The sequence below is a fragment of the Equus quagga genome, chromosome 9 (assembly GCF_021613505.1).
Source record: "Equus quagga isolate Etosha38 chromosome 9, UCLA_HA_Equagga_1.0, whole genome shotgun sequence".
NCBI classification, from domain to species: Eukaryota; Metazoa; Chordata; class Mammalia; order Perissodactyla; family Equidae; genus Equus; species Equus quagga.
In genome coordinates, this window is record NC_060275.1 from 66,020,023 (window position 1) to 66,038,625 (window position 18,603).

Here is an 18,603-nt window from a genome sequence, read left to right on the forward strand (position 1 = left end):
CTTTGGATATGGACCTGCTCGAAGGTGGGAGAGGCCACCTCCACCCCTGATCACACAGTGAAGAGTCCCAGTGACTCGGTCTGACAGCTGTCCCACAGTGGGGCATCCCAGCCACTCCCCCATGCCACCCCTGAATGCACATCCCTTCAACATGGAGACAAGGGCACCAGATGCCTTCTGATCCTCACACCCGAGTTCTTCCCGTGGCCCCAGCTCCTCAGATGATGGCCCAGGAAGTGGGTGTGCCAGAAAGTGTGGCGGAGAGGACTGCGCGACCCCAGCCCCGGCAGGGCCAAGACGCAGGCCCAGTGCCCAAACTGCTGAGTCCTTCCAGCACTTGGAGATTCCTTCCTTTGTCTGGGAGCCTGAAGCCAGGGCCTGAGGCTCTGCAGCTCTTCCCAGGGGCCCTGGGCCTGGAGTCGGCCCCCAAATCTGGGTCATCTCAGAGGCAGCAGTCTGGAGTTTTCCATTTGTGGCCTGGAGACCCACTTCTTAGTGGGAGGGGCCCCTATCCTGGGCCTACCAGGCCCCAAAAGAGCCTGTGCCAACCTGGTCACTGGGCCCCTGGAATCCCTTCCACTGCTCTGTCCTTAGGCACTGTTGAAATAGACTTTATTGCATTTCTGCCGTTTTACAAAAATATGACAAAATAAATTAAAAACAAATAAATAATCGCCTATTCTGTGTGTTTCCTGTTGGTTTTGGGGGTTGCCTTTTGTGTCCCCCATCCTGGTCGAAAGGAAAACGGCAGATCGGGGGCCACGGCCCCGGCCCTGCCTCGGGAGGGTGGCTGATCCCGGGGCCGTGGCCGAAGCGCGGTGGCCGGCGGCGTCGCCCCGTCGGGGGCTGCTATTGCATACAGAAGAGAAGGCCGGGCGGGCCCAGCTAGTGCCAGCCGCCGGGCCAGCACACGGCCTGGGGACTGGGGCTGGGGCTGGGCGAGGGCGCCGCGGGCTCGGGGGACTCGAGGGGCTCGGGGGGTGGTGGCGGGAGGCTGTAGAAGCTAGCGCCCCCCGGCAGGGGCTGGAGGCCGGGCGCGGGCCCGGCGAGGGCACAGGGCGGGCAGTCGGCGGCGGCGGCGGTGGGGGCCTGGCGGGGGGCGGCGCTCTCGCCCCCGCAGCCCCACGGCCCATCCCACTGCCAGCAGCCGGCGGGCGGCGTCGGGGGCCGGGGCAGCGGCGTTGGCGGCGGCGGCGGCGCGGGGCTCCGGCTGCGGCGGGTGCGCGGGGCGGGGGCCAGCGCTGTCCCTGCGGAGGCGAGAGGGGCCGTTCCGGGGGTGCCGCCCCCGCCGCCGGGCCCGCTGGGGACCCTGCCCGCGCTCCCTCCCGGGCTTCCAGGCACATGGAGGGCCTTATTGCTTCTGATCAGTGACAAGGGGTGGGCATCTTTGGGTGCATCCCCTGCCTCTGGGCACTGGGCCCCTCCCCTTTGTGAGGAGAGGACAGTCTGAGGAAGTCCCTCTGACTTCTGATCTATGTCCCTGCTGCTGCAGCTGCCACCTCTTGGGCTTCCTGGGGATGGGCTGCTCGACCCCTGGCTGGGCTTGGGAGGGGCAAGGTGGCAGGTGTGGGGGCCCGCGAGTCTGCTCCACACAAATGTGGTTGCAGCCTGTGGCTGGGCAGCTCAAGCTCCAGGCCGGGGAGGCAGCCGCAGCCCCTGCCTCCAAGGAAGGCCTCCTCGAACAGCTGGGCCACGGGGTGGAGACTTGCATAGAGGCCTGGGGTACAGTCCCCCAGAGTGAGCTGAGTGTGGGGTCTTGTGGGGGCAGGAGAGGCTGGGCCAGGTGGGGAAGGGGCCTCCCGCATCTCTCCTGGTACCAGAGCATGGCGGGTTGGGTGCCCTAGAACAGGGGGCTTTGGAATCACTCCCTGGGGGTGAGGAGGGTCAGGCACGGGGCTCCAGGCTCTCCAGGGTCCTGGAGAGACTGGCAGGCTTTGACCAAGAGGCTCCGTGTACCATGTGCCCAGGTCCCCAGCCGGTACCAGAGACCGGACCTCCTCTGCCTCCTTCAACCCCTCTCCCCTGGCCTGGCCACCCCACCCCTAGTGCCAAAGCCCAGCCCGGAGTCCCCACCCCCGAGTTAAAGCTTGTGACCTGAGCCTTCCTCTTCAGGCCGGGGGGCGTCTGGCTCCTCAGCCGCAGCCTCGTCCGCCGGCCCACTCCGCTGGGCCCGGCCACTGCCACCTCCAGGGGTCCCATCCAGCCGCGCCTGCCCGCCTGCCCCGTTGGACCCGGCCTCAGCCCGGGCCCCACCGAAGGGGAAGAGCTTGCCAGCGTGGAAGGCCTTAGGTGGGGAGTGACTGCGCTCAGGGTCCCGCCGGGTCTCAGGCGACTTGAGGAACTTGAAGCTGAGGAAGGCGGGCAGGCGGGTGTCACTGCCTGTGGGCGACTGGGCGGGGGGCGGCCGGGCAGTGGGGCCGGCCCCAGCCAGCGAGGCCGTGGCCCCTGACGACAGGAACTTGCCCTGCAGCGGGATGATCTGCTTCAGCTTCATGACGTTGTTGGGTGCCAGCAGGGACCCCGGGCGCTTGGGCCGCTCTGGCCCGTGGCCGCCCGTCCCGCTGCCCTTGGCCTTGGCTGAGGCCTTCTCAGGGGCGGTGGGGTCCAGCCCGGAGCCCTCGGCCCGTGCCTCCTCCCGGCCACTGGCATCGCGTTCCCGCCGGGTGTGATGCTCTGCGTGGCGCTGGCGCTCCTCCTCCTCCCGCCGCCGCCGCTGCTGCTGCTGGTAGCGGTGCTGGGCCTGGCGCTCGTGTCTCTGTGGACACAATGGAGACGTTACGGGGGCCTGGGAGGAGGGGCCCAGGCCCACGTGGGTGTTCTATGTGGTGGGGAGCTCTAAATGCTTATTAGGTGCCAGCTGCACTACCAGACCCACACTGGGTCTACGCAGAAGTGGGGAGAGGGCTAAATGCTTATTTGGCGCTAACTGCATCCCTAGACCCACAGCAGTACTGAGAATTGAGATTGGGACGTTTACTGGCCACCACCTCTGTCCCCAGCAGTGTGCCAGACAGTGTGCCAGGAGAGGGCAAACAAATATTGGGCCTCAGTGGTCCTCTGCTTTCTGCAGAACCTGCGAGAGACAGAGCCGTGACTGGCGCAGAACAGAGTCCACACTGGCCAGTCCCACAGCCAGTAGCCACACGTGGCTTTGTCAGTATCAATTCAAATAATTCAAATAAAAATTCTGTTTCTCAGCTGCACCAGTGCTTGTTGGCCACCTGTAGTGAGAGGCTACACGGACAGCGTGGATACAGAACATTCGGTCATCGCGGAGAGCTCCACCGGTCGGCGCCGGTGAGCTCCTTGGCCCACTCTGCAGCTTTCTGAGGAACTCAGCAGAGGCTGGGCTTCTAGGAAGCATGCTGTGTCCCTGGCCCTGAAGGAGACACTGCCGGGAGAGCTGGCGGATGACTGAATGTCGACGAGTGCCAGCCTGGTGCTGGATGCCACCAGGATTCTGGAAGGGACTGGCCTGTTGGGAGCACTAATTATTACCCCGGGCTCTGTGCATCTGCCCTCCTTTGAGGGCTTGGCCGCCAGCCTGGCGACGTGGAGAAGCCCCACTGAGCAACGGAGCCCGGCCCCAGCCTGCGTACCTTGAAGGCCTCCCGACGCTGGTACTCGAGCTTGGCCATCTCCTCGGCCACCCAGCCGGGGATGTCGGGGATGGCCACGTGGATGAGGTACTTGAGGAGCAGAGCGAAGTGCTGAGGCAACAGAGGAGAAGGCTGCAGGCTCTGGGATGCCTGCCCGCTGCCCAGCCCCTGCCCCGCCGCCAGCCCCACCTCTAGCACCACCACGGACACGATGGCCGCCTCAGGGCTGAGCCAGGGGAAGAGGCGCTGCAGCTGCCCGCACTGGCCGATGAGATAGCAGTTGACCACGATTGCCAGGACGCCCATGGCCTCCATCACCTTCTGCGGGGGACACGGGGCTCAGGCAGGCTCCAGCTGCTCTCCGGGGCCTCCTGCTCTTCCCTGGTGCACCCCATCTCCCTCTGGGCCTTGGCTCAGAGCCCTCGGCCCTCCGCACACCTGCCACTGGCCGATGCTCTCCACCCGCTGCCCGAAGGGCCGCTGCAGCCCCGTGCACAGCTTGAGCGCGTCGCTGCGGATCTCGATGAGGTTGTTGACCAGAGCGCACAGCGCAGCCAGCGGGAAGGCAGACGAGAACAGCACAACATAGCCAAACTGCACAAACATCTCCTGGTAGTCCTGGAACGTGTCCTGCAGGCGGGCACCCCTCAGACCAGGACATCTCCTCCCTGAGACCCCCACCTTCTCTTCAAGTCCACCTCCCCAGATTATCCTGCAGGACCCAGAGCCTCCTCATCCAGGAGGTTCCCAACCGCATCATGAGCCCATTATCGCCCCTAGCACCCTCCACCCTCAGACTGTGTGCCCGGCCTCTGAGGGCCCTGTGCCCATCCTCAGATGCTCTCCTTACCTCGTACTTCTTCATACAGCTCTCGAGCTCGGCCTGGGTGAGTTGAGGTGAGTATTCCTCCTCGGGTGGGTCGATCCAAGATGCCCGATTCTGCCGCCGCTGCCTCCGGGCTGAGTCACCTGATCCTGGCTCCGGGTCTGCACCCCCGTCTGGCCCTTGGTCACGGCCCTCGCCCCCAGCCCGGCGGAGCAGGATGGCTGGGGGCTCCCGCTCAGGGCTGCCAGGAGCCCCCTCGGCCTCATCATCCTCCTCGGCCAGTGTGAACACACCGGGCTCCAGCCCCTTCTCCACCATCGTGGGGCTCCCCTCCTCCAGGAGGGCCTCTGGGCTTGGGCCAGGCCGGTGCCGCCCAGCCCCCCGTTCAGCAAAGCTGACCTTCTTCAGCCGGAGCCCACAGTCCAGGAGGCTGCCCTCCTCACCCTCCTCTTCCTCCTCCTCCTCGTCGTCGTCTTCCTCCTCCTCCTCCTCCTCCTCCTTGTCCCCCCTCAGCCCGTCCCCCACCTCCCCACCTTCCCCTGCTGGCCGCTGCTCCACCGTAGCCTCCTCTTCCTCCTCGGGGGCCCCACAGCCTCTACCGAGACACCTGCGTCCCATGCCACTGCTGCTGCCACCCCCCTCTTCGGCCTGGGGTTCAAGGCGGCGGGGCGCAGGGCGCCGGAGGCTCAGCAGGCCAAGCAGGGCTCGGGCCAACTCCCAGGCTGCCCTCAGGCCGAGCTCGCCGCGGCCCAGCCGCCGGTACAGGTGTGGCTGCAGGACCTCGCGCACATTCTGGAGGAACTGGCGGGTGATCAGCAGAGTGGCCAGCATCTAGGGGTGGAGAGAGGCCACATGGGGGGCAGGCAGGGCTCTGGGCACCCACCCTCCCAGAGCATGTTTCCAGACACTTGCCCTGAACCCAATTCCTGTTTCTGCTTCTTTAGATGTCCCTGGACATGGAGGCCCGCGCCTCAGCATGTCACTCTCACCTGCCACAGAACCACCGCCTGGGCGCCCCTGTGCCTCTCCACCCACCCAGGCTCCAGGCCTCCCTACTTACAGCGCTGCCTGGAGGCTCAGCTGGGGCCTGGGGCCTTAACGGGTCCCTGCCACCTGCACTCTGTCAGCACAGCCCCAGCCCCTCGGAGCATGCCCCCTCGGCTTGGGGTGAGGCCCCAGCACAGCCCCGCTGCCCACCCCGGCGAGGCCTGGTGGGCTCGCCATCTGCCCGTACTTTGGCCCGGGCCATGAGCAGGAGGCCCCGGAGGGAGAGAAGGAGCAGGCGGAACCGCAGGGCCACGAGCGGGACCAGCACCGCCTGAAGCTGCCGCTCGAGGCTCTGGGACAGGGACAGGACGAGCAGGAGCTGTGGAGGGACCGACGGACAGGTGGACGACAGATAGGGAGGTGACAGGCAGAGAGAGGACGCACGGACGGACAGACGGACAGAGAGGAGAGAAGGATGGAGGAGGGGGGGGAGGGGCTGGAGAGCCCATGGACCCCTTTGGCCAGGTCCGGCCTGCGCTGGCCGCCATGGGGGTGCTGCCTGGGGCGGGGGCCTCACCTCTTTCAGGCGCTCCATGTCCTTGAGGTAGAAGCCGATGTAGAATAGGCTCAGGTAGGAGTTGACGAACTGGAACTGCAGCGGCAGGGAGGCGGGCGGTCACTGTCACCCCGGCCCCAGGAGCCCACGCAGCCCCTGCCCGCCTGCTGGCCGCCACTCACCAGGACGACCTTGATGATGAGGTGCTTCTCATAGGAGCTCTCCAGCCGGTAATTCTCTGGAGGCCAAGGGGGCGAGTGAGGGCGTGACCCACATCCCCGCGGGCAGTAGGCACCTCCCCCGGTGCAGGGTGGCGGGCAGCGGGCCCTCCCCTCCGGGCATACCCATGTCGTTCAGCCAGATGGCGAGCTTCTTGTAACCCTCAGCGCTGGCGCTGACCAGCAGGGCCAGCACGACCTTGGGCAGGAAGCGGGCGAGGCGGGGCAGCCCCCGCACACTCAGCACCAGCTCCTGCGGGGCAGGGGTTCGTGGTCACCCGGCAGCAGGGCTCCGCTCGGTGCCGACCTGGGCAGGTGGTCACCAGGTCGGGGCCAGGGCGGGGGCCAGTGGTCACCTGCAGCTCGAAGCAGCCGAGCATGAGCAGGAACACGCAGGCCAGGCAGGTGAGGCACAAGGGGAGGCTCACGAGCAGCTGGAAGAGCAGCCGCTTCCAGGGTGGGTAGTAGAACTCCTCCGCCCGCGTCACGGGGCTGATGCGGCGCACGCCCTGGCAGAAGGCGCCCGGGCCCAGCGTGAGGCCCTAGGGGCTGCCCTGCGCCGCGCAACCTTCCCAACCCTCCGCCCAGATTCCTCCGCCAGCCTTTGCTCTCTCAGCGCCCCGCCTAGGGCATCCTTCCCAGTCCCTCGAATCCAGGGTCCCACCCTCCCCCTCCAGCATGCAGGCCCCCACCTGGCATACCCTTTTGACGCTGCAGCCCTATTTCACGCCTCCCCATCTGGGCTCCTGCAGTGCCCCTGGCCCAGTGTGTTTTCTGCTTTACCCCATTTTCGGAGTCCTTGGATTCAGGCCCCTCCCGACTGACCCTGAACTGGGGTCGTGGCTCCTCCACAGCTTCCCCGGGTGAGTCCAGCGTCCCCCACTTGTAGGCCAGCTCCGCCCCCCTCCGTTTCCACTCCTCTAAGAACAGCGTTGACCAGACCACGTTGAAGAGGGCAAAGACCACACAGGAGACATCCCGGCTTGTCTGGAGATGGCAGAGGGGGGCGGACCTGTTGGCCAGGCTGGCCCAGGGAGGAGGGTGTCTCGGGCACCGCAACCCCTGCCCGGCCCACGCCCAGCACCTGATCGGCTTCTGTGAATGTATACAGGACAGAGCCAAAAACAGCCGGGTACACCATCGCCGATGTATAGAAGCCCAGCCAGGCGAAGTACATGGCAATCTTCACGCCAAAGTAGTCGCAGATCTCGTCTGCCAGGGGGACAGAGGGTCCCGGTGAGCCCTCCCTGCTTCCTGGGACTCCCGCCCCCTGCACCCCCCTCACCACCATCCCCCCCACCCCCGCCCGGCCAGGGCCGCACCTAGAGGCTGGTTTTCACACACAGCCTGCACCCATGACTTCATGAGGCGGTTCAGGATGCGCTGCTCATGGACTGGGAACACCTGCTGGATGATCCCGCGGGCTGCCAGCTCAGGGACTGCTGGGCAATAAGAATGGGTGACCCCTGGCCTCTGCCTGTACCTAGCCTGCCCAGCCCGCCTTGGCTGAAACCCAAGTCACAGCTCGTCACCTGCTCTTAAACCCACAGAGGGTCTCCCAGGGGAGGAGTTCTGGGTAGATGGAATATCTGGTTCTTCAGAATTTGGGAGGTGCAGGGGCAGGCAGGGAAGGGTGCAGGAAACCTGGGGGGGGGGTTCCCTGTGGTGAACCATGTTTTTAAACAAAGCCACTTGGCTTCAGTGTATTGCTCCAAATCCTTAGGAATGGTGCAAAGTTGGTGTCAGAAGGTGAGCTTGTCGCGGCTGATTTCCTGGAGGAGAAACTGAGGCCCAGGGCCGCACCACACAGTACATGGAGTGCTGTCGATGGTCCTGCCCCTGCTTTATCCTAGACCCAGAAAAGGGTTTCTCGTGGACCTGCCTCCCAGGGGATAAGCCCCACCCCTTCGCTAAGGCCACACCCCTTCAGTTTATTGATTAACCTATCTCCAGGCCCCGCCCAACTCTTCACTAGCCTGATAGGTTGGACTTAGACCCTGTATTCATGCCTTGATAGGCTGTCCTGAGAGCCCCACCCAACTCCCCACATGTGATTGGGGGGGTTGGCCCCGCCTCACTCACTGATTGGCTGGTCCTCCAGAAAGCGCACATTGTGCAGAGCCTCGCCCTGCTTGGCTCGCAAGTTCTGCAGCCAGAAGCGGATGATGCTCTGGCGCTCCTGCAGGGGACAGGGCATGAGCACAGGGAGCCGCAGCCCACGTGCTAGGGATGCGCGCTGGGGGCCGGAGGCTGCCACACCTGGGAGGTGAAGAAGCGCATCTCACTCTCCACATTCTCGTAGATGAAGTCCTCCTCGCAAGAGAAGCTGCGGGTGCCCCCACCAAACTCGGCCTTCACTGCCTTGCGCAGACCCAGCTCGTCGGCCCCTCGGAGTAGGCTGCAGGAAGGGCAGGGGAGGTGGATCAGTGGGGAGACCCTGGCTCACTATCCTGGAGCTAGGGATAGTGCACCTGGCAGCCGCCTGGGACAAATGCAGGGCGGCCTGACCTTGCAATTAGAGCTCGTAAGGGCGAGGAGCTGGGTGACAGGGTAAGCAAGAAGCCAGGGACAGGGACTCGCCTCTCATACGTGGCGGTGACGAAGAAGGCATAGGCACGCGTGTGGCGGTGGTGGCGGACTTGCACGATGAGCTCAGGGATGCCCACACGGATGTGGTTCAGCAGCCACAGCAGTGTGTGGTCATCAGTTGTGTCTGCCAAGGGCACAGGGACTGATGGCTCTTGCCACAAGTGGTCTGAGGCCTCCTACAGACTCCCACTCTGGGGAGCCCAGTCTGGGCCCTGGGCAGATGGGCACGGGTACCTGGGAAGGTCATCAATACATCGCAGTTCTCCGTGGGCACCGTCTTCATCCACGCTTTGTGGGACACCAGGTATCGACCCGCCTGCAAGAGCCGCTTCCCAAAAAGCTTATCTGGGGGGCAGGCGAGACAGGCCGGGGTCAGGCCACTTGTGGACTCAGACTCCTCCCTCCAGTGTGGATCTTTCCAGCCCTCGTCCCTGCTCATACACTCGCCAGGGCTCCTCGGCACTCAGCCTGGCATTCAAGGCGCTGCTAGCTCTGGCTTGGCTTGCTTCCTTCTCTCCATGTCCTTGCACCAGCCAGGCCCTCCCCAGGAATGCCCTTCCCCCAGGTTCTCCCTTACAAATCTTACTCATTCTTGAGGCCCAGCTCCGCCTCCAAAACCACAATCGATGGGGCGCTCACTAACAGCCCTGAGTTCTTCACCACATTATGTCAGCACGTCCTCACAGCTGGGTGTGGTTCTCACCCCATTTCGCAGGTGAGGAAACTGAGGCCCAGAGCGTGTAAGTCACACGCCCAAGGTCACAGAGCCGAGCTGAGATTCGAACCCAGGACCTATGATTCTATATCCTCTGCGGAGAGGCTCTCTCAAGCGCATTCCCGCCCGGCCGAGATCTGGTAGCCCAGGGGGTGACCGGACTCAGCCTCCGGCCAGGGCTCTCGAAGGGGCGTGTCCGTGTCTCTGCGCCGGGACCCCCGCCCGCTGCACGGGCTCCGCCGCGCCCGCCCGGCCGCAGCCGCAGTGCTGGGAGGAGCCGGCCCCTGGAGTGGACTCCAAGCCTGGGACAGCTGACCCCAATCCCCCTCCCCGTCTGGCCGCCGCGCGCACCCCAGGCACCTGCAACCCTGTGCGATGCGGCCGCCGCACACATACCCAGAACTCCGGACGCCGGGGTTGCGGGCTCGCCCTCCGGCGGGGGCCTCTTGCCGCGCTCGCCCTCCACGGACGTGCCCCCGGCGCCTGAGGTGGCTTCGGCCATGGTGAGGGCAGATCAGGTCAGGGGCTGCGGGCGGCCCGGGCGCCGGGGGGCCGCGGGCTCATGGGGCCGGCGCAGCCGAGGAGCGCGCCGGAGGAGGAGACAAAGGCCGCGCCCGCCCGCCCGCGCCGGCCGCCGTCCCCGCGTGCCCGAGCGCTGCTTCTCGTCCCCGCCCGCGCCAAACCTCGAGTCTCCTCCTCGGCCCCGTGCGCGTCGCTTTTGGGTTCTCGACTCCGCCCGTGTCGTTTTGTGGGTTTCGTTCTCGCCCGCCAACCTTGCTCTCTGGTGCTCGTCCCCGCCCGCACCGAAGGTGCATTCTCCTCCTTGTCCCCGCCCGCGCGGTATTCTGGGTCTCGTCCCCGCCCGCCCCGGGCCTGGATTCTCAGCCTTAGTTTCCCCATCTACAAAGGTGCGGTGTGGAATCGGAGATGGGCGTGATTTCACTTGGGCAGGACGTGGGAGAGGGCGGGCCTGGTCGGGCGAGATTCCGGGGAGCAATAACTTCAACCACCACAGCAGGGATGCGCAGAAATAACCATAGCAGGTCCTGCCTCAGGACCTTAGCGCATGCAGTTCCGCTGCCTAGGACACTCCTCACGCCTCTTCGTCCAGTTAACCCCCGCACTCTTCAGGGTGTACCTCAGAGAGGACCCGGTAGACTTGCCAAGTTTAGCAAGTAAAAATACAGCTCTCCCAGTTAAGGGTGAATTTCAGATAAACGAATAAATTTTTATTATTAAAATTTTATTGAGATACCTCTCAAATAATACACGGGACATAGTTATACTAAAACGTTATCCGTTGTTTATCTGAAATTCACATTTAACTAGGCGTTCAGTATTTTGTCTGGCACCCGGACCCTTGACCATCCTCAGTAGCCTCCTCCCTTAGGCTGGGAGTCCAGCGAGGAAGGCGCACACAATAGGCATTTGATGTATACCTGTGACAGCTCCAACAGCTCGGAGACGGCGAACGTCATCGTCCCTTTTACTGATGAAAAAATTGAGCAGGGCGGGCACAGAGGGATTAAAACTCTAGTCTGTCCGACCGATTTTTCCCAAAGTGCAGGTGCGCCGCCCGCCCGCTCCGTCCAAGAGCCAGAGAATCGGCCGTGCGAAAGCGCCCCCGGAGACCCGCCCAGCCGGTGCCTGGAATTCCACCCTCAGCGCGTTTTTCCGCGCCCCTGCGCTGTCCTGGCTTAACCCGAAAGTCATCTCCGAGGCTGCCCTGCCTGGTTTTCGGGAAGCCAGACACAGAGCGGACACTCAGCTCTGCACGAACAGGCCTGCGCCATGGAAGCCCAGAAGAGACAGAGGGCTGTGCGGGAGTTCCAGGAAGCCTTCCTGGTGGAGGGGACCTTGGAGCTAGACCCTGAGGATGAATTTGTCAAGTCAAGGGTATCCGAGGCCAAGGGAGAGGCCGGAGGGAAAGGTGGGGAGTGGCGAGAAGCTGGAGAGTTCCGGGAAAACGAGTAGAAATCCCAGAAGTTTGGACAAGATTTTTCCAGGGCCAGTGCGTGGGTTCCCCAGAACCCAGCCCTCCCGGCCCCTGAGACGCTCTTGTGTCGCCTAAGGCTACGGAGTGGCCAGATGGAAATAACGGGACTCGAACCCGTATCTTGTTGTAATTCCCACGGCCTTGAGGCAAGCCCTGTCCTTCCACCCGTCATTTCCGGTGTCTCGGATTTCCCCGCCGCTCTAGGATCCTAAAAACTCGGTCTAATGTTGCCGGGGGAGCGCCATTTCGCTGCACCCCGCCGCGTGCAGCCCGCCGCAGGGTGGGCGGGGCCTCCTGCCCGGCCTTGAAGCTTCCCAGGCAGGGCGGTCGGGCGGGTCGCTGGTTGTGAATCCATGTGGCGGGGACTGTGGACCCTGGTAACCTGGGCGGCACATGGGCCTCGCAGGTGAGGCGACCCGGGGAAAGGGGTGTGAGGGCGTGGGGCGCTGCTTGGGCCCCAAACTCTCCCTGGGACCTGGGGGCCCATTTCCCTGCGGCCGAACCGCCTTTCGTTTTCTTCCAAGTCCCAATCTGTCCATCCCCGTGCCACAGAGCCCACATCTGGGTCAACTTCTGCTCTCAGAGACCTCAATCTGGGCACCCTCCCGCCTCAGCCCCTCCAAGCTGTCCCTGCCCCAGCGCCTCCACTTGGGGCATCTCCCGACCGGCGAGCCCTCGATCCACCTGCTCCTGCCGCAGATCATCCCAGATGCATTGACTCTCCTCCTCTCCAGTCCCAGATCGTGCATGCGCCAGGCAAGCGGCGCCCCGGCCCCCGGCTCCGGGGCCACCATCTTCGCGCTGAGCTCCGGCCAAGGCCGCTGTGGCATCGCAGTGATTCGGACCAGCGGCCCCGCCAGCGGCCACGCCCTCCGGAGCCTCACGGCGCCCCGGGACGTACCCCCGCCCCGCAGCGCCTGCCTGCGGCTGCTCAGCGACCCCCGCACTGGGGAGCCGTTGGACCGCGCGCTGGTGCTCTGGTTTCCAGGTGAGGGACTCCAGATCTCGAACCTACTGTAGCCCCCATGACCCAGTTTACCCACTCCAGGCGTTTGCCCAGGCTGTATCCTCCTCCTGAGTCCCCTCTTCTCGCCTCACGAGGTCCCCAGAGTTTCACGGGTGAGGACTGCGCAGAGTTCCACGTGCATGGAGGCCCGGCCGTGGTGAGTGGTGTCCTGCAGGCCCTGGGTGAGTCTGCAGCCTTGGGTGCTATCTGCCAGCGGCCTGCGTGAGGGCAAGGGAGCTCAGTACCCGCGACCTTCCCTCAGGCAGTGTGCCAGGGCTGCGGCCGGCCGAGGCAGGCGAGTTCACCAGGCGGGCGTTCGCCCACGGGAAGCTGAGTCTGACCGAGGTGGAAGGGCTGGCGGATCTGATCCATGCGGAAACCGAGGCTCAGCGGCGGCAAGCCCTCAGGCAGCTGGACGGGGAGCTGGGCCACCTCTGCCGCAGCTGGGCCGAGACCCTCACTAAGGCAAGTCCTCTATTTGCCGGTTCTTTGCCTCAGAGCCCCCCGCCCCCTTCCATCCCCTGCGTGGGAGCCTGTTGTCTGTAAGCCGCCAATCTGGCCCGTTAGGTTGGGCTGGATCTGGGCAAATTGGCGGGTCGGGTGTGGGTTCCTGGGTGATCACACTACCTACTTCCCGTCCCCCAGGCTCTGGCCCATGTGGAGGCCTATATCGACTTTGGTGAGGATGACAATCTGGAGGAGGGAGTCCTGGAGCGAGGTGGGTCTGCCTGGGGTGCGGGGTTGGGACACCTGGCATCTCAGCCCCCAGAAGCCCCCTCACTTCCTCCCTCTGCTTCCTCCACCCACAGCTGACAGCGAAGTGCGGGAGCTGGAGGTGGCACTGGGCGCACACCTTCGAGATGCCAGGCGCGGACAGAGGCTCCGCTCAGGGGCGCACGTAGTGGTTGCGGGACCCCCCAACGCCGGCAAGAGCAGCCTGGTGAACTTACTCAGTGCGTGGGAGGTGGGCAGGGGCGGGGCCAGGAGCTGGGGAGCTGTCGTTCCGGTGTAAGGAAGGGGCCAGGGAGGACGCAAGCTCAGTCTGGCGCTGGGCGGGGGAGGGAGAGCTTGAGGGAGGGGCTGTCTCACTCCTGCACCCTCATTCTCTGACCCTCTCCCCCCAGGCCGGAAACCTGTTTCCATTGTGTCCCCTGAGCCAGGGACCACCCGCGACGTGCTGGAGACCCCTGTGGACCTGGCCGGGTTCCCAGCACTGCTGAGCGACACGGCGGGCTTGCGGGAGGGCGTGGGGCCCGTGGAGCAGGAGGGTGTGCGGCGCGCCCGTGAGAGGTGGGCGGGCAGGTGGAAAACGGGGCCTTTCCTCTGTTGTTTTCCTCTGTTGCATTTATTTTTCTTTCTTCCTGAATCAGAAAAGGCTGCTAAGCTCCCTTAACCATGGGGACTCCGTGATTTGGGGAGGGCAGCCCTTGGAGTTCGGCCTCTGCCTCGCCCCTCGCTCTCCGCCCCGCCCCTCGCTCTCCATCCCGCCCCCCCGAGTCTGCCCCACCCCTTGCTCTCCACCCCGCCCCCCGAGTCTGCCTCGCCCCTCGCTCTCCTCCCCGCCCCTCGCTCTCCGCCCCGCCCCAGGTCTGCCCTGCCCCTTGCTCTCCACCCCGCCCCCCGCTCTCCCCCCCCCCCCGGGTCTGCCCCGCCCCTTGCTCTCCGCCCCGCCCCCGGGTCTGCCCCGCCCCTCGCTCTCCGCCCCGCCCGATGCCCTCAATTGCTCACCTCCCCGGGCTCTGCTCAGTGGGTTCTCCCGCTCACCTGGTTCTCCCTTCCTTCCCAGACTGGAGCAGGCTGACCTCATTCTGGCTGTGCTGGACGCCTCTGACTTGGCCTCTCCGTCCAGCTGCAACTTCCTGGACATGGTTGTCACCCCTGCGGGAGCCCAGAGCCCCAACGGGAGCAGCCAGCGCCTCCTGCTGGTCCTGAACAAGTCAGACCTGCTGCTCCCGGGGGGCCCAGAGCCCAGTCCTGACGTGCCCCCTCACTTGCTGCTGTCCTGCCTGACCGGGGAGGGGCTGGACGGCCTCTTGGAGGCGCTGAGGAAGGAGCTGGCTGAAGTGTGAGCCCCCCTCTCGCCCGTCCCACAGCCTCCCTTCACCCAGGTTCAAGTGGGGGCTGAGCCCCTGGCTTTGGGCGCATGACTGCCCCGCAGGCTCAGTTTATATCTGCAAAATGGGTACGGATCACCTCCCTTCGAATAGTAGTTGTGAAGTTGGAAAAAGACGGTCTTTTTCCTTCCAGATGCGGGGACCCGGCCACAGGCCCACCGCTGCTGACGCGCGCAAGGCACCAGCATCACCTCCAGAGCTGCCTGGACGCCCTCGGCCTCTACAAGCAGGCGAAAGACCTGGCTCTGGCGGCCGAGGCGCTGCGGGTCGCCCGGGGGCACCTGACTCGTCTCACCGGTGGAGGGGGCACCGAGGAGATCCTGGACCTCATCTTCCGGGACTTCTGCGTGGGAAAATAAGGGGATTGGCGAAGCTCGGACCCAGGCTGGGTGGACGCCCGGAAGCTATGAGACATCTGAGAACAGCTTAGGCCAAGTGGACTCTCATCCCCTGGGGGAAGAACTTGACCCCAAACGGTGAAGCCCCTGTTGTTGGCCAGATGCGGCTGGGGGCGACTTGTTGGGCGCGCAGGTCCAGGAGTAGGACTGAAGGAAGTCTCTCTGGGCACCTGATGCTGGGGAAGTAGGAGTAGAGAGTTGGGACGAAGCTCGGAGGGTCTCAGGGTTTTTGTTTCATGACTTTAAATTTTGCAAGTACCCAAGGAATGTGAAAAACTCAGGTGATCTGGAAATGTTTAAACCTCCCCTGGGTTTGACCTTCCCTGGGGTCATGGCTTAACTTGTGTCCTTCCAGAACTTTCTCTGTGTGTTTGTATTCTTGTGGCTGCACCTGTAAAATATGTTTTGTCTTGCATTTTATACATAAATTGTGTTTTATTTTTTATTATATTGAGGTCAGAATGGTTTATAGCATTGTTTATGTTTTAGTTGTACATTATTATTTGTCAGTCACCATATATATGTGTCCCTTTAACCCTTATGCCTACCTCCCAACCCCCTTCCCCTCTGGTAACCACTGATCTCTTTCTGTTAGTTTTATCTTCCACATATGAATGAAATCATACAGTGTTTGTCTTGCTTTGTTTGGCTTATTTTGCTTAACATAATACCCTCGAGGTCCATCTATGTTGTTGCACATAGGACAATTTTGTCCTTTTTTCTTGCTGAGTAGTATTCCGTTGTATGAATATCCCACATCTTTATCCATTCATCTGTCGATGGGCACTTGGGTTGCTTCCAAGTGTCGGCTATTGTGAACAGTGCTGCCGTGAACATGGGGTGGCGGAGATCTTTCTGCATTAGTGTTTGCATATTCTTTGGATAAATACCCAGTAGTGGGATAGTCATATGGTATTTCTATTTTTAATGTTTTGAGGAATCTCCATACTGTTTTCCATAGTGGCTGCACGTGTTTGCATTCCCACCAGCGCTGTGAGAGGGTTCCCTTTTCTCCACACCCTCTGCAACATTTGTTGTTTTTTGTCTTGCTGATTATAGCCATTCTGATGGGTGTAAGGTGATGTCTTAGTATACTTTTGATTTGCATTTCCCGATGATTAGCGATGTTGAACATCTTTTCATGTGCCTGTTGGCCATCTATATATCTTTGGAAAAATGTCTGTTCATATCCTCTGCCTAGTTTTTGATTAAGTTGTTTGGTTTTGGTTGTTGAGCTGTGTGAGTTCTTTATATATTCTGGAGATTAACCCCTTGTCTGATATATGATTTACTCTCCCAGTTGGTGGGTTGTCTTTCCTTTTGATCTTGATTTCCTTTGCCTTTCAGAAGCCCTTTAGTCTCACGAAGTCCCACCTGTTTATTTTTTCTTTGGCTTCCCTTGTCCGAGTAGACATGATATTTGAAAAGATCCTTCTAAGACGAACGTCAAAGAGTGTACTGCCTGTATTTCCTTCTAGGAGTTTTATGGTTTCACGTCTTACCTTCAAGTCTTTGATCCATTTTGAGTCTATTTTTGTGTTTGGTGAAAGATAATGGTCTACTTTCATTCTTTTGCCTGTGGCTGTCCAGTTTTCCCAGCACCATTTATTTGAGACTTTCTTTTCTCCATTGTATGTTCTCAGCTCCTTTGTCGAAGATTAGCTCTCCACAGATGTGTGGTTTTATTTCTGGGCTTTCAGTTCTGTTCCATTGATCTGTGCCCCTATTTTTTGTGCCAGTACCATACTGTTTTGATCACTGTAGCTTTGTAGTATGTTTTGAAGTCAGGGATTGTGCTGGCTCCAGCTTCGTTCTTTTTTCTCAGAATTGCTTTAGCAATTTGGGGACTTTTCTTGCCCCATATGAATTGTAGGATTCTTTGTTCTATTTCCTTGAAGAATGTCATTGAGATTCTGATAGGGATTTCGTTGAATCTGTAGATTGCTTTAGGTAGTATGGACATTTTAACTATGTTTATACTTCCAACAATGTGCATGGCATATCTTTCCATTTCTTTACGTCATCATCAATTTCTTTCAATAGTGTCTTATAGTTTTCAGTGTATAGATATTTCACCTCCTTGGTTACATTTATTCCTAGATATTTTATTCTTTTTGTCACGATTGTAAATGAGATTGTATTCTTGAGTTCTCTTTCTGCTAGTTTGTTGTTAGAGTATAGAAATGCAGCTGATTTTTTTTTTTAAGGATTGGCACCTGGGCTAACAACTGATGCCAATCTTTTTTTTTTTTTTTTCTGCTTTATCTCCCCAAACCCCGCCGTACACAGTTGTATATCTTAGTTGCACGTCCTTCTAGTTGTGGGATGTGGGACGCCGCCTCAACGTAGCCTGACGAGCGGAGCCATGTCCGCGCCTAGAATCCGAACCCTGGGCCGCCACAGCGGAGCGTGTGAACTTAACCACTCGGCCATGGAGCCGGCCCCGCAACTGATTTTTGTATGTTGATTTCGTACCCTGCAACTTTACTGTAGTTGTTGATTATTTCTAATAGTTTTCCAATGGATTCTTGAGGGTTTTTGATATATAAGATCATGTCATCTGAAAACAGTAAGAGTTTCACTTCTTCACTCCCTATTTGGATTTCTTTTATTCCTTTTTCTTACCTAGTTGCTCTGGCCAAAACCTCCAATACTGTGTTGAACAGAAGTGGTGAGAGTGGGCACCCTTGTCTTGTTTCTGTTCTCAGAGGGATGGCGTTCAGTTTTTCCCCATTGAGAATGATATTGGCTGTGGGTTTGTCGTATATGGCCTTTATTATGTTGAGGTGATTTCCTTCTATCCCCATTTTACTGAAAGTTTTTATCATAAGTGGATGTTGGATCTTGTCGAATGCTTTCTCTGCATCTATTGAGATGATCATGTGGTTTTTGTTTCTCATTTTGTTAATGTAGTGAATCACGTTAATTGACTTGCAGATGTTGAGCCATCCCTGTGTCCCTGGTATGAATCCCACTTGATCGTGGTGTGTAATCTTTTTAATGTATTGCTGTATTCGGGTTGCCACTATTTTGTTGAGGGTTTTTGCGTCTATGTTCATCAGCGATATTGGCCTGTAGTTTTCCTTCTTTGTGTTGTCCTTGTCTGGCTTTGGGATCATGGTGATGTTGGTCTCATAGAATGTGTTAGGTAGTGTTCCATCTTCTTCAACTTTTTGGAATAGTTTGAGGAGGATAGGTACTAAATCTTCATTGAATCTTTGGTAGAATTCTCCAGAGAAGCCATCTGGTGCTGGACTTTTGTTCTGGGAGGTTTTGATGACTGTTTCAATCTCTTTACTTGTGATTGGTCTGTTCAGATTCTCTATTTCTTCTTGATTCAGTTTTGGGAGGTTGTGTGAATCTAAGAATTTATCCATTTCTTCTAGATTGTCCAATTTTTGGCATATAGTTTTTCATAGTATTCTCTTATAATCCTTTGGATTTCTGTGGTATCCATGGTAATTTCTCCTCTTTCATTTTAAATTTTATTTATTTGAGTCTTCTCTCTTTTTTTCATAGTAAGTCTGGCTAAGGGTTTGTCAATTTTGTTTATCTTCTCAAAGAACCAGCTCTTAGTTGTTTTTTTTTTAGGACAATTA

The 18,603-nt window shown here is 60.1% G+C and overlaps 2 protein-coding genes across 6 annotated transcripts; one reads left to right on the forward strand and one right to left on the reverse strand.

Moving 5' to 3' along the window:
• Positions 1–587: 587 nt before the first annotated feature.
• ANO8 (anoctamin 8) lies at positions 588–10,292 on the reverse strand. 5 transcript variants are annotated; one of them, XM_046671571.1, is made up of 18 exons: positions 9,887–10,292; positions 9,010–9,120; positions 8,767–8,899; positions 8,446–8,584; positions 8,269–8,365; positions 7,509–7,628; positions 7,271–7,398; positions 7,012–7,173; positions 6,543–6,695; positions 6,313–6,439; positions 6,151–6,206; positions 5,990–6,064; positions 4,450–5,256; positions 4,038–4,229; positions 3,789–3,917; positions 3,600–3,710; positions 2,095–2,755; positions 588–1,247 (listed from the first exon to the last, which is right to left on the reverse strand). In XM_046671571.1, exons 1-18 carry the CDS (start codon positions 9,990–9,992, stop codon positions 886–888), a joined length of 3,669 nt encoding a protein of 1,222 aa, XP_046527527.1. In that variant the 5' UTR covers positions 9,993–10,292; the 3' UTR covers positions 588–885. The 5 variants fall into 5 exon arrangements, with proteins under 5 accessions (XP_046527527.1, XP_046527525.1, XP_046527526.1 ...); XM_046671569.1 differs by having other exon boundaries at positions 3,789–3,920; positions 9,887–10,291; XM_046671570.1 differs by having other exon boundaries at positions 3,789–3,920; positions 7,509–7,625; positions 9,887–10,289.
• A 1,138-nt stretch (positions 10,293–11,430) lies between these two features.
• GTPBP3 (GTP binding protein 3, mitochondrial) lies at positions 11,431–15,471 on the forward strand. Its single transcript, XM_046671575.1, has 9 exons — positions 11,431–11,892; positions 12,221–12,474; positions 12,588–12,674; positions 12,755–12,957; positions 13,138–13,210; positions 13,302–13,445; positions 13,617–13,782; positions 14,279–14,557; positions 14,740–15,471. Exons 1-9 carry the CDS (start codon positions 11,840–11,842, stop codon positions 14,963–14,965), a joined length of 1,485 nt encoding a protein of 494 aa, XP_046527531.1. The 5' UTR covers positions 11,431–11,839; the 3' UTR covers positions 14,966–15,471.
• The last annotated feature ends 3,132 nt before the right edge of the window (positions 15,472–18,603 follow it).

Excerpts from the sequence above, each read along its gene's own strand:
- ANO8 (XM_046671569.1), bottom strand. The coding sequence starts at position 9,992 with ATGGCCGAAGCCACCTCAGGCGCCGGGGGCACGTCCGTGGAGGGCGAG. Across the intron at positions 7,399-7,508 it reads GTGTGAAAACCAGCCTCTAG|ACGAGATCTGCGACTACTTT; the intron begins GTGCGGCCCTGG and ends TCCCCCTGGCAG. Across the intron at positions 6,065-6,150 it reads TCATCATCAAGGTCGTCCTG|TTCCAGTTCGTCAACTCCTA; the intron begins GTGAGTGGCGGC and ends CTGCCGCTGCAG.
- GTPBP3 (XM_046671575.1), top strand. The coding sequence starts at position 11,840 with ATGTGGCGGGGACTGTGGACCCTGGTAACCTGGGCGGCACATGGGCCT. Across the intron at positions 12,675-12,754 it reads TGGTGTCCTGCAGGCCCTGG|GCAGTGTGCCAGGGCTGCGG; the intron begins GTGAGTCTGCAG and ends ACCTTCCCTCAG. Across the intron at positions 13,783-14,278 it reads GTGCGGCGCGCCCGTGAGAG|ACTGGAGCAGGCTGACCTCA; the intron begins GTGGGCGGGCAG and ends CTTCCTTCCCAG.